Here is a 12383-nt window from a genome sequence, read left to right as displayed (position 1 = left end):
CCCCAAACTGGAACCCCAGTGCCCCCCCCACCCAGACTGGGGACCCCCCCCCCCCCCAGTTACCCCATACTTGGACAATCATCCCCCCCCCAATTGGGACTTCTCCAGTTCCCCTATACTGGGAAGTCCCCCAAACTGGGACCCCAGTGGCTCCCCCCTCCCCAAACTGGTCTGCGGGGGGGGGCGGTACAAAAATGACGTTTATTGTATAAAAACCCCCCTAAAAACACGCCGAGGGCGGAGCCAAGCGACAGGGGCAGAGCTAGGGAGCAGGACAAGGAGGCGTGGTCAAGGCCGTAAGGGCGGGGCTAGAACGCCAGAGGGCGTGGCTTAGCCCAGGGGGTGGGAGTGGCTGGGAAGGGGGCGTGGCTAAGAGAAGGTGGGGTTAGGAGGCGGGGGTAGGGCAAGATGGGTGTGGCTTCACGGAGAGCAGGGCGGGACAGGGAGGGCGTGGCCTCCATAAAAGGGGCGTGGTCAGTCGGAGTCCACCGGCTCCCCCTTCAGCAGCAGCTTCTTCCCGCAGCGCGGCACCAGCCCCTCCCCCCGCGGGCGGCGACCCTTCACCCTGGGGGGGAGGGGAAGGGGGGGGTCAGGGACCCTCATACCCCCCCATGCACCACACCCCCCCCAAAGGGGGACCCAGGCATCCAGCAACCTGACACCCACCCTCATACACCCCCCCCCCCCCAAAAGGGACCCAGGCATTCAGGACCCCCCCCCAATCCCCCCAAACAAGGGACCCAGGCATCTGGGACCCCCCCCAGGGGACCCAGGCGCGCAGCTGCCCCCCCATCCCAAGGGGACCCAGGTGTCCGCCCCCCCCCCCCCACCCCGGGGGGGTCCCCTGTGTCCGGGACTCACGGCCGTGGCGGTGCCGCCCCCCCCTCGGCCGCCTCCAGCGCTTCGTTGATCTCCTTCAGCATCTCGTAGCGGCGGCGGCCACGCACCTGTGTGTCCCCCCCAGAAAAAAAAAACCCTCAGGTGTCTGGGATGGTCCTGACCCCCCCCCCAAGCTATAGACCACCCAAGTGGCCCCTGGAACCCCCAAGTTGTCCCCGAGACCCCTCAGCTGTCCCCTGGGATCCCAAACTGTCCCCCTAGGACCCCAAACTGACCCAGGGGACCCCAAATTTCTCGCTGGTACCCCCAAATGGCCCCCCCAGGACTCCCAACTGACCCCAGACCCTCAATTGCTCCCTGGGACCCCCAAATTGCCCCTGGGACCCCCAGCTACCCAAAGGGATCCCCAAATTCCCTCCCTGAGACCCCCAAGTGGACCATGGGACCCCAAATTTCTCCCCAGGACCCCCAAAGATCCCCTCCAGGACCCCCAACTGCCTCCTGGGACCCTCAGTTGCTCTCCACCACCTCCAACTGACCCATGGGACCCCAAATTTCTCCCTGGGACCCCCAAACTGCCCCCCCCCCGGGATCCCCAAATTCCCCCCCCCCCCCGAGACCCCCAACTGACCCATGGGACCCCAAATTGCCCCCCTGGGACCCCAAATTTCCCCCCAGGACTGACCTGCAGGCAGAAGACCTCGGGGTCGGGGTTCAGCACCCGCTTCTTGGAGCTCTCGGGGGCTTCAGCTGCGGGTGACAGGGCTGGGGGGGGGGGGGAAGAGTTGGGACCCAGGCATCCGGGGGGGCCCAGGTACCTTAGGGGGGACCCCCACCCTAACCCCACTGTGGGACCCAAGTGTCCAGGGGAGCCTCAGGCATCTGGGAGGGACCCAGGGACCCCCCCCTCAAAGGACCCACGTGCCGAGGAACCACCAGGGACCCCCCCACCCCCAAGGGACCCCCCCCAAGGATTCAGGTACCCAGAGAACCCCCAGGGAACCCCTAAGGGACCCAGGTGTCCAAGGTGACCCAGGGACCCCCCCAAAAAAACCCCTCAGCCATCCAAGGGACCCCTATAGACCCCCCCCAGCCCCCACCTATCTGGGGGGGGACTCAGGAATATTCCCCCCCCCCCCCCAAGACCCAGTGACCCCCCCCAAGGACCCAGGTGTCTTGGGGACCCCCAAGGACATTCCCTCCCCAAGGGACCCAAGCATCCAGGTACCCCCCCCCCCCAAGAAAACCCCACATATCTGGACCCCCCCCTTGGCCCCACCCTCACCCCTCTTAGCCCCGCCCTTGGCCCCGCCCCTCTTGCGATAATTCTCCTCCTCGATCTTGCGGTCCCGGCCGGGGCAGGCGCAGACCCGCACCTCAAAGCAGCGACGCCCCAAAATCTGTCCTCTGGGAGGGGGGGACACACACGACACACACCCAGGAGTCCGGTGGGGGACCCAGGTGTCCAGAAACCCCCAGGGACCCCCCACCCAAAACCCCAGATGTCTGGGTGGGGACCCACACATCTGGGGACCCCCCACCCAAGGACCCAGGAGCCTGGGGATCCCCAAAAACACCCCCCCACCCAAGGACCTGGGTGTCCAGGGATCCCCAGGGACCCCCGCCCTTCACCGAAGAACCCAGGCATCCAGGGACCCCCCCCCACCCCAGCAATACCCCCCCATCCAGGGACCCAGGTATCCCGAAGGGTCCCAGAGAGCCCCCTCCCAAGGGACCCCGGTGTTCGGGGCAGGGGGGACCCAGACATCTGGGGGGGGGACGACCCAAACACGACCCCAGTGCTCGGCTCACCCCGGCCCCTCCAGCGTGAGGATGGCCAAAATCGGGCGCCTGTTCATGCCCCCCATGCACGAGCTGTTGCACATGAAGTTGTAAAGGACCGTGGTACAGTCGGACCCCACCTGGGAGGGGGACGGCGACACCTCGTTACGGGGAAGGAGGCACCCCCAAACCCCCCCAGCACCTCAAAATCCACCCCCCAGCCCACCCCAGGGGGCTATTTGTGGTCCCAGGGGAAGTTTTGGGGTCCCAAGGGAGGTACTGGGGTCCCAGGGGAGGTATTTAGGGGGTATCCTGGGGGAGTATTTTGGGGTCTAAAGAAATATTTAGGGGTCCGAAATGAAGTACTGGAGTCCCAGAGGACATATTGGGATCCATGCAAAGGTACTGGAGTCCATGGGGTGTATTTAGGCAGTGGCCTGGGGAAGTATTTTGGGGTCTAAAAAACTATTTAGAGGCACCAAGAAAAGTATTGGGGTCCCTGGTAGGCGCTTAGGAAGAATCCTAGGCAAATATTTTGGGGTCTAGAAGTATTTAAGGGTCACAGAGCAACTATACCTCCTATAACAGGTATTGGGGTCCCTGGGGGGCATTTGGGGGGCTCTGGGGGAGCATTTTGGGGTCTAGAAAAGTACTTAGGGGTCACAAAGCAAGTATTGGGGTCCCAGGGGACATACTGGGGTCCCTGGAGAGGTATTGGGACCCTGGGGGGCATTTAGGGGGCGTCCTGAGAGAGTGTTTTGGGATCTAGAAAAGTATTTAGGAGTTCCAGAAAAAGTATTAGGGTTCCAGAGGAGGTATTGGGATCTCAGGAAAAGTGTTTTGGTGTCTAGAGAAATATTTAGTGTCGGAAACAAAGTATTGGGGTTCCAGGAGACGTATTAACATCCATGGGGTGTATTTAGGGAGGGCTGTGTCCTGTGAAAGCGTTCTGGGGTCTAGGAAAGTATTTAGGAATCCCAAGAGAAGTATTGGGATTCCTGGAGAGGTACTGGGGTCCCTGGGGGGCATTTGGGGGGGTCCTGGGGGGATATTTGGGAGTCTCAGAGAGTATTTGGGGTCTGAGGCAGGAGTGGGGGTGCTAATACAAGCATTCAGTGGTCTAGCAAGTGATTTGGGGTCACTTGAATACATTTTAAGTTCTCAATAAAATATTTAAAAATCCCAAGGGAGTATTCAGGGGGGCTGGGGGTGTATTTGGGATCCTTGATGGGAATTCAGGTGTTTCAGGAGTCTTTTTAGGGGTACTTGAGGGGCGTTTGGGACTCCTGGAGGGTATTTGGGGGTCCCAGGAGAAATATTTGGGGATCGAGGAGGATATTTAGGGATCCCGGGGAGATATTTGGGGGTGGTGGGGTAACTGGGGTGTATTTAGGGTTTCTAGCGGGTATTTGGTTGTGTTGAGAGATATTTAGGGGTATCTGGGGGGTATTTGAGGTCCCTGAGAAATATTTCATTGTCTTAAAAAAATATTTTGGTGTATCTGACAATATTTTGAGTTTCTAAAAAATATTTAGTTTTCTTAAGAAACACTTAGGACTATTTGGGGGTATTTGGGATTCACGAGAAACATTTACTTGTCTCGAATAATATTTGGCGGTACCTGCACGATATTCGGTTGTCTTGAGATATTTGGCGGTACCTGGGGGTATTTGGGGTCCTTGGGCGGTATTTAAGGGTTCTAGGTAGGTATTTGGGACCGTGGAATTTGGGGGGGGGTATTTGGGGGTGCTAGGGGGGTTATTGGGTGTCTGGGGGAGGATCGGGGGGGGCCCAGGAAAGATATTTGGGGTCCTGGAGAGGTATGGGGGTCTGGGGTTTTCGGGGTGGTGTTACCTCGGGGGGCTCGTAGGGCACGGCCACGCTGTGTCGCTTGGTGGTCTCATCATCGTGGTAACGAGCCTGGGGGTTCCCCTCCACCCGGATCAGGTGCTGCGCGGGGGCCAGGCCTGGGGAGGGGCGGGGGAAACGGGACACCCCAAGTCAGGCCCTGACCCTCAACACCCCCCCTGCACCCCCAAACACCCCTATATCCCCCCTGCGCCCCCACATTCCCAACCCCTTCCACCTCTCAGCCCCTCAATGACCCCCCAGCCCCCCAATACCCCCCCAATTCCCCCAAGACCCCCCTAAAGGCCCCCACCCTCTCCCCAACCCCCCCAGTTCCCCAATGCCCCCCCAACTCCCCCCAAACCCCCAAGAGACCCTCCAACAGACCCAAGCCCCCCACTCCCCCCAATACCTCACCTCCTCCCCCCAAGCCCCCCGCCCATCCCCAAGGGGGGGTCCTCACCGTCTCCGGGCCCCCCACATCTCTCGTGGTGGGGGCAACGCCGCACCACCTCGGCCACGTGCTCCGATTTCTTATAGACGGCGACGGCGCGGAGCAAAGCCCCGGGGGGGGGCGGGACCCCCACCCTCACCTGCACCGGGCAGGGTTTGGCCAGCCGGCAGTACAGCTTGTTCAGCTCTGGGGAGTACTGGGGGGGGACAAGACACAGCATGTGCGGGACCCCAAGCTGGGACCCCCCCCCCCATACTGCCCAGATACATGGGACCCCAACCTTGGACCCTCTGGGTAGCGGGGGTCCCCTATTTAGGCGCCCCCCCATATATCTAGACACCTCGGTGTCCTGTAGAGAACACCCTAGATGCCTGGGACCCCGAGATCGGACCCCCCCATAGCACCCAAACACCTGGATCCCCTATCTAGGACCCCCCCACAATGCTTGGGACCCCGAGATGGGACCCCTCAGACAGCTGGGTCCCCAAATCACGACCCCCACCCATAGCACCCAGACACCTAGTTCCCCATCTAGGACCCCCCCCAATGCTTGGGACCCCCAAGATGGAAACCCCCCATGGCACCCAAACGCCTGGACCCCCTATCTAGGACCCCCCCCACAATGCCTGGGACCCTCCATCGCACCCAAATACCTGGGGCTCCTATTTAGGCCCCCCCCCAATGCTTGGGACCCTGAGCTGGGACCCCCCTCATAGCACCCAAATACCTGGGTCTCCTATTTAGGACCCCCTAATACTTGGGACCCTGAACTGCGACCCTATAGCACCCAAATACCTGTGTACCCTATCTAGGACCCCCCCCAGATGCTTAGGACCCCCCATAGCACCCAAATACCTGGGTCTCCTATTTAGGACCCCCCCCAATGCTTGGGACCCCCCTCAGCACCCAAATACCTGGGTGCCCTACCCAGGACCCCCTCCCCCAATGCTTGGGACCCCGAGATGAGACCCCTCAGATACCTGGGTCCCCAAACCATGACCCCCCCCCCCCCCCCAGCACCCAGACACCTGGGTCCCCCATATAGGACCCCCCACCCCCTGGGTGTCCCCCCCCCAACTCACGGTGCAGGTGACGGACTTGGCGGTCCCGGCCTCGATGAAGCCCAAACGGAAATTGTGGTGGCCCTCGTAGTCCTCGGTGGAGGGGACCACCGGGGAGGGGGGCACCGGCGGAGGGGGGTCCGCAGGGACAGGGGGCACCGGCACCCCCCCGGGGGGGTCCGCGGGGGGGTCCAGGGGGTTCAGCTCCTGCTGGGGGGGGGGGAGAGGGAGGAGGTTAGGGCACCCCAATGCCTGGGAACCCTTTTTTTTGGGGGGGGGGGGGGGGGTCAGGGTCCCTTTTGGGGGGGGGGGTCTCAGGACACCTGGGTCCCCTTTCAGGGTCACCCAGACACATGGGTCCCTTTTTTTGGGGGGGGCTGTCTCAGGACACCTGGGTCCCTTTTCAGGGGGGTCTCAGGGTCCCTTTTGGGGGGGGGGTGTCTCAGGACACCTGGGTCCCTTTTCAGGGGGGTCTCAGGGTCCCTTTTGGGGGGGGGGGTGTCTCAGGACACCTGGGTCCCATTTTGGTTTCACCCAGACACGTGGGTGCCCTTTTTGAGGGGGATCTCAGGACACCTGGGTCCCATTTTGGGGGGGGGTCTCAGGGTCCCTTTTGGTAGGGGGGGGTCTCAGGACACCTGGGTCCCATTTTGGGGTCACCCGGACACATGGGTCCCTTTTGGGGGGGGTCTCAGGAGACCCGGGTGCCATTTTGGTGGTCACCCAGACACCTCAGTCCCTTTTTGGGGGGGGCCTCAGGACACTTGGGTCCTTTTTTGAGGGGAGGGGGGTGTCTCAGGACACCTGGGTGCCATTCTTGGGGGTCACCCAGATGCCTGGGTGCCTTTTTGGGGGGGTGTCAGGACACCTGGGTCCCCTTTTGGGGGTCACCGGCCCCCCCAGCACTTACCCATTCCGGCAGTTCCTCGGGAATCGAGTGGATGCTATCAGGGAGCCTGGCGGGGGGGGGGTGTCAAGGTCAGAGATCACCAGGGTGACACCCCCCCCCCCCCAATTCCCCCCCGACACCCGTGCCCCCCCACTCACATGTTCCAGAGGTCGAGGAAGCCCTCGCCCCCCAGCAGCGGCTCCAGCTCCTCCGCCATGATGGGGGGGGCCGGGGGGGGCGGCGGGGGGGGCAGCACCGGACGCCTGGGTCCCCTCTTGGGTGGGGGGGGGCCTGTCCGGACACCTGGGTCCCCTGGAGGGGGGGGAGAACAAGGAGTTAGGGTGCCCTGGGTGCTTTTTGGGGGGGTGGGGGACATGGACACCTGGGTGCTTTGAGGGGGGGGGGCTGTCACTCGGATGCCTGGGTCTCCTTTGGGGGGGGGGGTGTTACCCAGACACCTGGGTGCCATTGGCGGGGGGGGGTCACCTGGGTGTCTGGGTCCTTTTTTGGGGGGTCACCCGGACACCTGGGTCCCTTTTGGGGGGGGGTCACCTGGATGCCTGGGTCCTTTTTTTGGGGGGGTCACCCAGATTCCTGGACACCTTTTGGGGGGGGGGATGACACCCAGACGCCTGGGTGCCATTTGGGGGGGGATGACACCCAGACACCTGGGTTCTTTTTTAGGGGGGGTGTCACCCAAGTGCCGGAGCCCTCTTTGGGGGGGGTCACCTGGATGCCTGGGTCCCTTTTGGGTGGGTGGGGGTTCACCTGGACGCTTGGGTGCTCTTTGGGGGGGGGGGTCACCCGGACACCAGGGTCCCTGCAGGTCACTCGAGGGGGCGGAACCCCCCTGCCCCCCCCCCCCCCCCCCCACGGGGAAGTGAAATGAGACAAAACCAGACAGAATCTGGCAAAACCCGCCCCGCGGGGGGGGGGGGGGGGGCGGAAGAGAGGCCGATCCGGCCGGTTCGGGCCGGTTTTGGGGGGGGCCACACCCCCCCCTAGAGTGTCGTGTCGTCCCCCCCCCCTTATAGAGAGCCCAGGCGTCCTGGGGAACCCAAAATGGGACCCAGGCCTTCCCCCCCCCCCCCCCAATTAAAGGACCCAGGAGTCCGCGACACCCCCCGGGGGGGGGGGACACAGGCATTTGGGACACCCCCCCCCCCCCCAAAAAAAATAGAGGGACGCAGGCATTCAGGAGCTCCCCCCTCCCCAAAAAAAGAGGGATACGGGATCCCCCCCCTTCCCCGTTACCTCCAGCCGCTCCCGCCGCTGCACGCGCTGGGGAATCCCCCCGCGTCCCTTCCTGTCCCGGCATGCACCGCGCGGGCGGGGCGGGGATGAAGCCGCGCCGCCATCTTGGGTGAGGGCAGGAAAGACGGGCGGGGGGGCGGGGCCTCCTGCCCCAACCACGCCCCCTTCCCCCAGGGCAGCCCCTCCGGGGCTGCCCTGGGGAAGGGGGCGTGGTTGGGGCAGGAGGCCCCGCCCCGGGGGGAAGGGGGCGGGGTTTATGGGCCAAAGCGCCCTTTGCACGGGGGGGGGTGGATCATTAACAGGGGCTCGGGACGCTGGGGACCCCCCCCTCGTCCCCCATAGGGGACCCAGGCGGCCGAGTGACCCCCGACCCCCCCCCCAGGGGACTTTGTCCCCCCCCTCCCCGAGCTGCTCCGACGCTGAATCAGGTAGGGACCGGGCCTGGATGCCTGGGTCCCCCCCTGTGATTCTCCCCCCCCCCCCCCCCAAAACTCCTGGGTCTCTTTTTTACAGGCTCCTGGTTCACATCCTGAACCCCTGGGACCCCCCCTGGACACCTGGGACCCCCCTGACCCCCTGGGACCCCTTGGCTGCCTGTGCCCCCTGGACTCCTGGATCCCCCCCCCCAGACACCTGGGTGTCCCCCCAAGACTCCTGGGTCCCCCCCCAGACACCTGTGCCCCCCACAGACTCCTGGGGGCCCCCCCAGACACCTGCCTCCCCCCCGTAACTCCTGTGTCCCCTGCCCAGACTTCTGAGTGCCCCCCCCAGCCACCTAGGTCCCCCCCCCAAGACTCCTGGGTGTGTCCCCCCCAAACTCTCCGGTCCCCCCCCAGACACCTAGGTCCCCTACCCAACTCGTGGGTCTCCCCCCCCAAATTCCTGGGTCCCCCCTGAAGGCTTGGGTGCCCCCCCCCCAGCCACCTGGGTCCCCCCCAGACCCCTGGGTGTCCCCCCCAGACCCCTGGGTACCCCCTCCAGACCCCTGGGTGCCCCCCCCCAGCCACCTGGGTGCCCCCCCAAATTCCTGGGTGCCCCCCCCAGACTCCTGAGTGTCCCCCCCCAGAGGGCTGGGTCCCCCCCCCGGCCAGCTGGGTGCCCCCCGGCCCCCCCCGGGGGGGTGGGGGGTGCTGGGGGGGGCCTTCCTGCAGGCGGCGCTGGTGGCCGGGGGGGTGCGGGCGCTGGGGCTCTGCCTCCGGCCGCTGGGGGGTGCCTTCGGGGCCAGGGCAGGGGCGGCGGCTTGGGTGGGCTCCGCCCCCTTGGCCGCCCTCCAGCTGGGGGGTGAGTGTGCGCCGGGGGGGCACTGGGGGCACTGGGAGGGCTGGGAGGGCCTCTGTCCGTCCCTCTGGGGTCCCAGCGAACCAGTAGGGGGCACTGGGGGGCACTGGGGGCACTGGGAGGGCTGGGGTTGCCTCTATCTGTCCCTCTGGGGTCCCAGCACACCAGTAGGGGGCACTGGGGGGGCACTGGGGGGGCACTGGGAGGGCTGGGAGGGCCTCTGTCCGTCCCTCTGGGGTCTCAGCGCACCAGTAGGGGGCACTGGGAGGACTGGGATTGCCTCTATCCGTCCCTCTGGGGTCCCATTACACCAGTATGGGGCACTGGGGGGGCACTGGGGGGGCACAGGGGGCACTGGGAGGGCTGGGGTCGCATTACACCAGTATGGGGCACTGGGGGGGCACTGGGAGCACTGGGATTGCTTCTGTTCTTCTCTCTGGGGTCCCAGCACACCAGTAAGGGGCATTGGGGGGCACTGGAATCCCCCTACCCACCCCCAGAGGTCCTAAGCACACCACTAAGGAAGGTTGGGGACTACTGGGGAGCACTGGGATTGCCTTTAGCCATCCCTCTGGGGTCCCAATCACACCAGTAAGAAGGGTTGGAGGCTACCGGGGGGCACTGGGAACACTGGGATTGCCCCTATCCAGCCCTTGGGGGTCCCAATCCCACCAGGAGGGGGCCCTGGGATCACTGGGACCCCCCCGTCATCCATCCCCTGGCTCCCAGTCCCCCCAGTAAGCAGCCCCGGGGGCTCCACCCCCCCCAATTGCAGGGCCCCTGGGCAGTGCCCTGAGCACCCGCTTCGGCGCCCGCCCCGTGGCCATGGTTGGGGGGTTCCTCTCGGGCCTGGGGCTCTTCCTGGGGGCCTTCGCCACCCACATGACCCACCTCTACCTCAGCGTGGGGTTGCTGGCGGGTACGGAGCAGGGGCTGCTGGGAAACGGGGTGCCGGGCGGTTGGGTGACCTAGAACGTGGGGGGTCACTGGGTGAGGGATGGGGTGCGAGAGGGGTTGGGTGACCTAGAACGTGGCAGGTCACTGGGTGAGGGATGGGGTGCGAGGGAATGAGGGTCATCTAGAACATCCTGCGGCATTGGGTGGCCTGGAGCTCTCTGGGCCGTTGGGTGACCCAGAACACCCCAGACCATCGGGTGACCTTAGACAGCCCCAGTCCATTGGGTGACCGGGAGCAGCCCAGCCTGTTGGGTGACCCAGAACACCCCAGACCATCGGGTGACCTTAGACAGCCCCACGGCATCGGGCACCCTACTCCACCCCATCCCATTGGGCACCCTAGACCACCCCATCCCTTTGCGTGACCTAGAGCACCCTGGGCTGTCGGGTGACCTAGAACACCCCAAACCATTGGGCAACCTTAGACGGCCCAAGGCTATTGGGTGCCCTAGCCCACCCCGCCCCATTGGCCGGCTGTGCCCACAGGGTGCCCCGCCTCTCCCCACAGGCCTGGGCTGGGCATTGGTCTTCACGCCCTCCCTGGGGACCGTGGGTCGCTACTTCCCGGCACAGCGGGCGCTGGCCACCGGGCTGGTGGTGTCGGGCGCCAGCATCTCGGGACTGGCCCTGGGGCCGCTGGTCCCGCTGCTGCTGGACACCTATGGCTGGCGAGGGGCCCTGCTCCTCCTGGCCGCCACCTCCTTCAACCTGGTGGCCGCCGGGGCTCTTCTCCGGCCCCTGCCCGTCCCCGGCGAGACCCCGGGGCCACCGCGGGACCGGCCGGGGCTGATGCGGCTGCTGCGGCACGGGCCCTTCATCCGCTACGCCTTGGCCTTCGTGTTGGTGGACGCCGGCTACTACGTGCCCTTTGTCCACGGGGAAGCCCGCGCCCACGAGGTGGGGTGCGACGAGCACCGCGCCGGGCTGGTGATGGCGGCGATGGCGGCGGTTGACGGGGGAGGCCGGGTCGCCGCCGGCTGGTTGGCCGCCCGGCCGGCCACCCCCCTGCTCCGTCATCTCTTCGCCTGGGCCGTGCTGACGGGGTTGGTGTCGCTGCTCCTGCCCTTGGGGACTTCCTTCGGGGGTCTCCTGGCCTTGGCCTCGGCCTACGGGTTCTGCGCCGGAGCCGTCGTGCCCCTCCAGTTTGCCGGCGTGGCCGAGGTGGTTGGCGCCGGGCGGTTGGTCCACGCCATCGGCCTCATGCAGATGTTCGAGAGCTTTGGGTCTCTGCTGGGGCCACCCTTTGCCGGTATGGAGGTGACCTGCTGCGGTGCCAGGGGGCCGGGAGGGTTGGGTGACCTAGAACCAGTCACAGGGGGCGCCCAGGGACCGGTTGAGGGATGTGTTTCCCATCCCCATGGCCGTTTGGGTGGGCAATGGCTCATCGTGGGGTCGGGTGACCCGGATTCGGTGACGTGGGGTGACATAGGGTGACCTCGGCCATGCTGCAGACTCTCGGTACCCCAAGAGGATTGGGGTTCCCTTTGGAACCCAGGCGTGCACCCCGGCCCACATGGTCCCACTCCCCCAACCCTTGGGTCCCCCCAACGGCGTGCGGGCAGGTTCTAGGGGGGTCCTAGGTGGGGTTCCAGGTGCCCCAACCCACACCCTCCTTGTTCCCCAACCCTTTGCCCTCCCCCAGGTGGGCTCTGGGCTGGTTCTAGGGGGGGCGGTTGGGGTTCCAGGTGCCTTAACGCTGCCATATTTTAGGTTGGCTGCGGGACGTGACCGGGAACTACACCATCTCCTTCCTTGCTGCCGGTGCCTTCCTCCTGGCCGGGAGCCTCCTCATCCTCACCCTCCCCGGCTTCTTCCACGCTTCCCAGGGTGCCAGCGGCAAAGAGGGGAGTCCCGGCCCGGGCCCCACTGGCCGCGAGACCCCCTGCCGATCCGCTCTAGAACCAGCCATGTAAAACTCTCTGCTCCCCACAAAGCTCAGCCCAGGCTCCTGTCCTTCATTCAGCACCCAAGGGTGGGGGTGGGGAGGGCGGAGGGTGGGTGTCACCCCCTTCCTGGGGTG

The 12383-nt window shown here is 65.3% G+C and overlaps 2 protein-coding genes across 3 annotated transcripts; one reads left to right on the top strand and one right to left on the bottom strand.

The window, feature by feature from the left end:
* Positions 1-182: 182 nt before the first annotated feature.
* TP53 (tumor protein p53) lies at positions 183-8224 on the bottom strand. Of its 2 annotated transcripts, none has more exons than XM_075041988.1 (11): positions 8129-8224; positions 7033-7186; positions 6896-6941; positions 6007-6195; positions 4934-5120; positions 4477-4589; positions 2653-2762; positions 2126-2247; positions 1526-1605; positions 862-947; positions 183-565 (listed from the first exon to the last, which is right to left on the bottom strand). In XM_075041988.1, the coding sequence occupies exons 1-11, from the start codon at positions 8190-8192 to the stop codon at positions 475-477; spliced, it is 1242 nt and encodes a 413-aa protein (XP_074898089.1). In that variant the 5' UTR covers positions 8193-8224; the 3' UTR covers positions 183-474. The 2 variants fall into 2 exon arrangements, with proteins under 2 accessions (XP_074898089.1, XP_074898090.1); XM_075041989.1 differs by having other exon boundaries at positions 6007-6192.
* A 977-nt stretch (positions 8225-9201) lies between these two features.
* LOC142037530 (monocarboxylate transporter 13-like) lies at positions 9202-12295 on the top strand (the record flags this gene model as incomplete). Its single annotated transcript, XM_075041987.1, has 4 exons — positions 9202-9409; positions 10182-10325; positions 10872-11612; positions 12074-12295. Coding segments are annotated over 4 exons (1296 nt in total), but the record flags the coding sequence as incomplete, so codon positions are not given.
* Positions 12296-12383: the final 88 nt, after the last annotated feature.

This window comes from Buteo buteo, chromosome 12 (genome assembly GCF_964188355.1).
Source record: "Buteo buteo chromosome 12, bButBut1.hap1.1, whole genome shotgun sequence".
Lineage (NCBI taxonomy): Eukaryota > Metazoa > Chordata > Aves > Accipitriformes > Accipitridae > Buteo > Buteo buteo.
The sequence above is the reverse complement of the archived record's forward strand: the minus strand, read 5'-3'. Positions and strand labels throughout refer to the sequence as shown.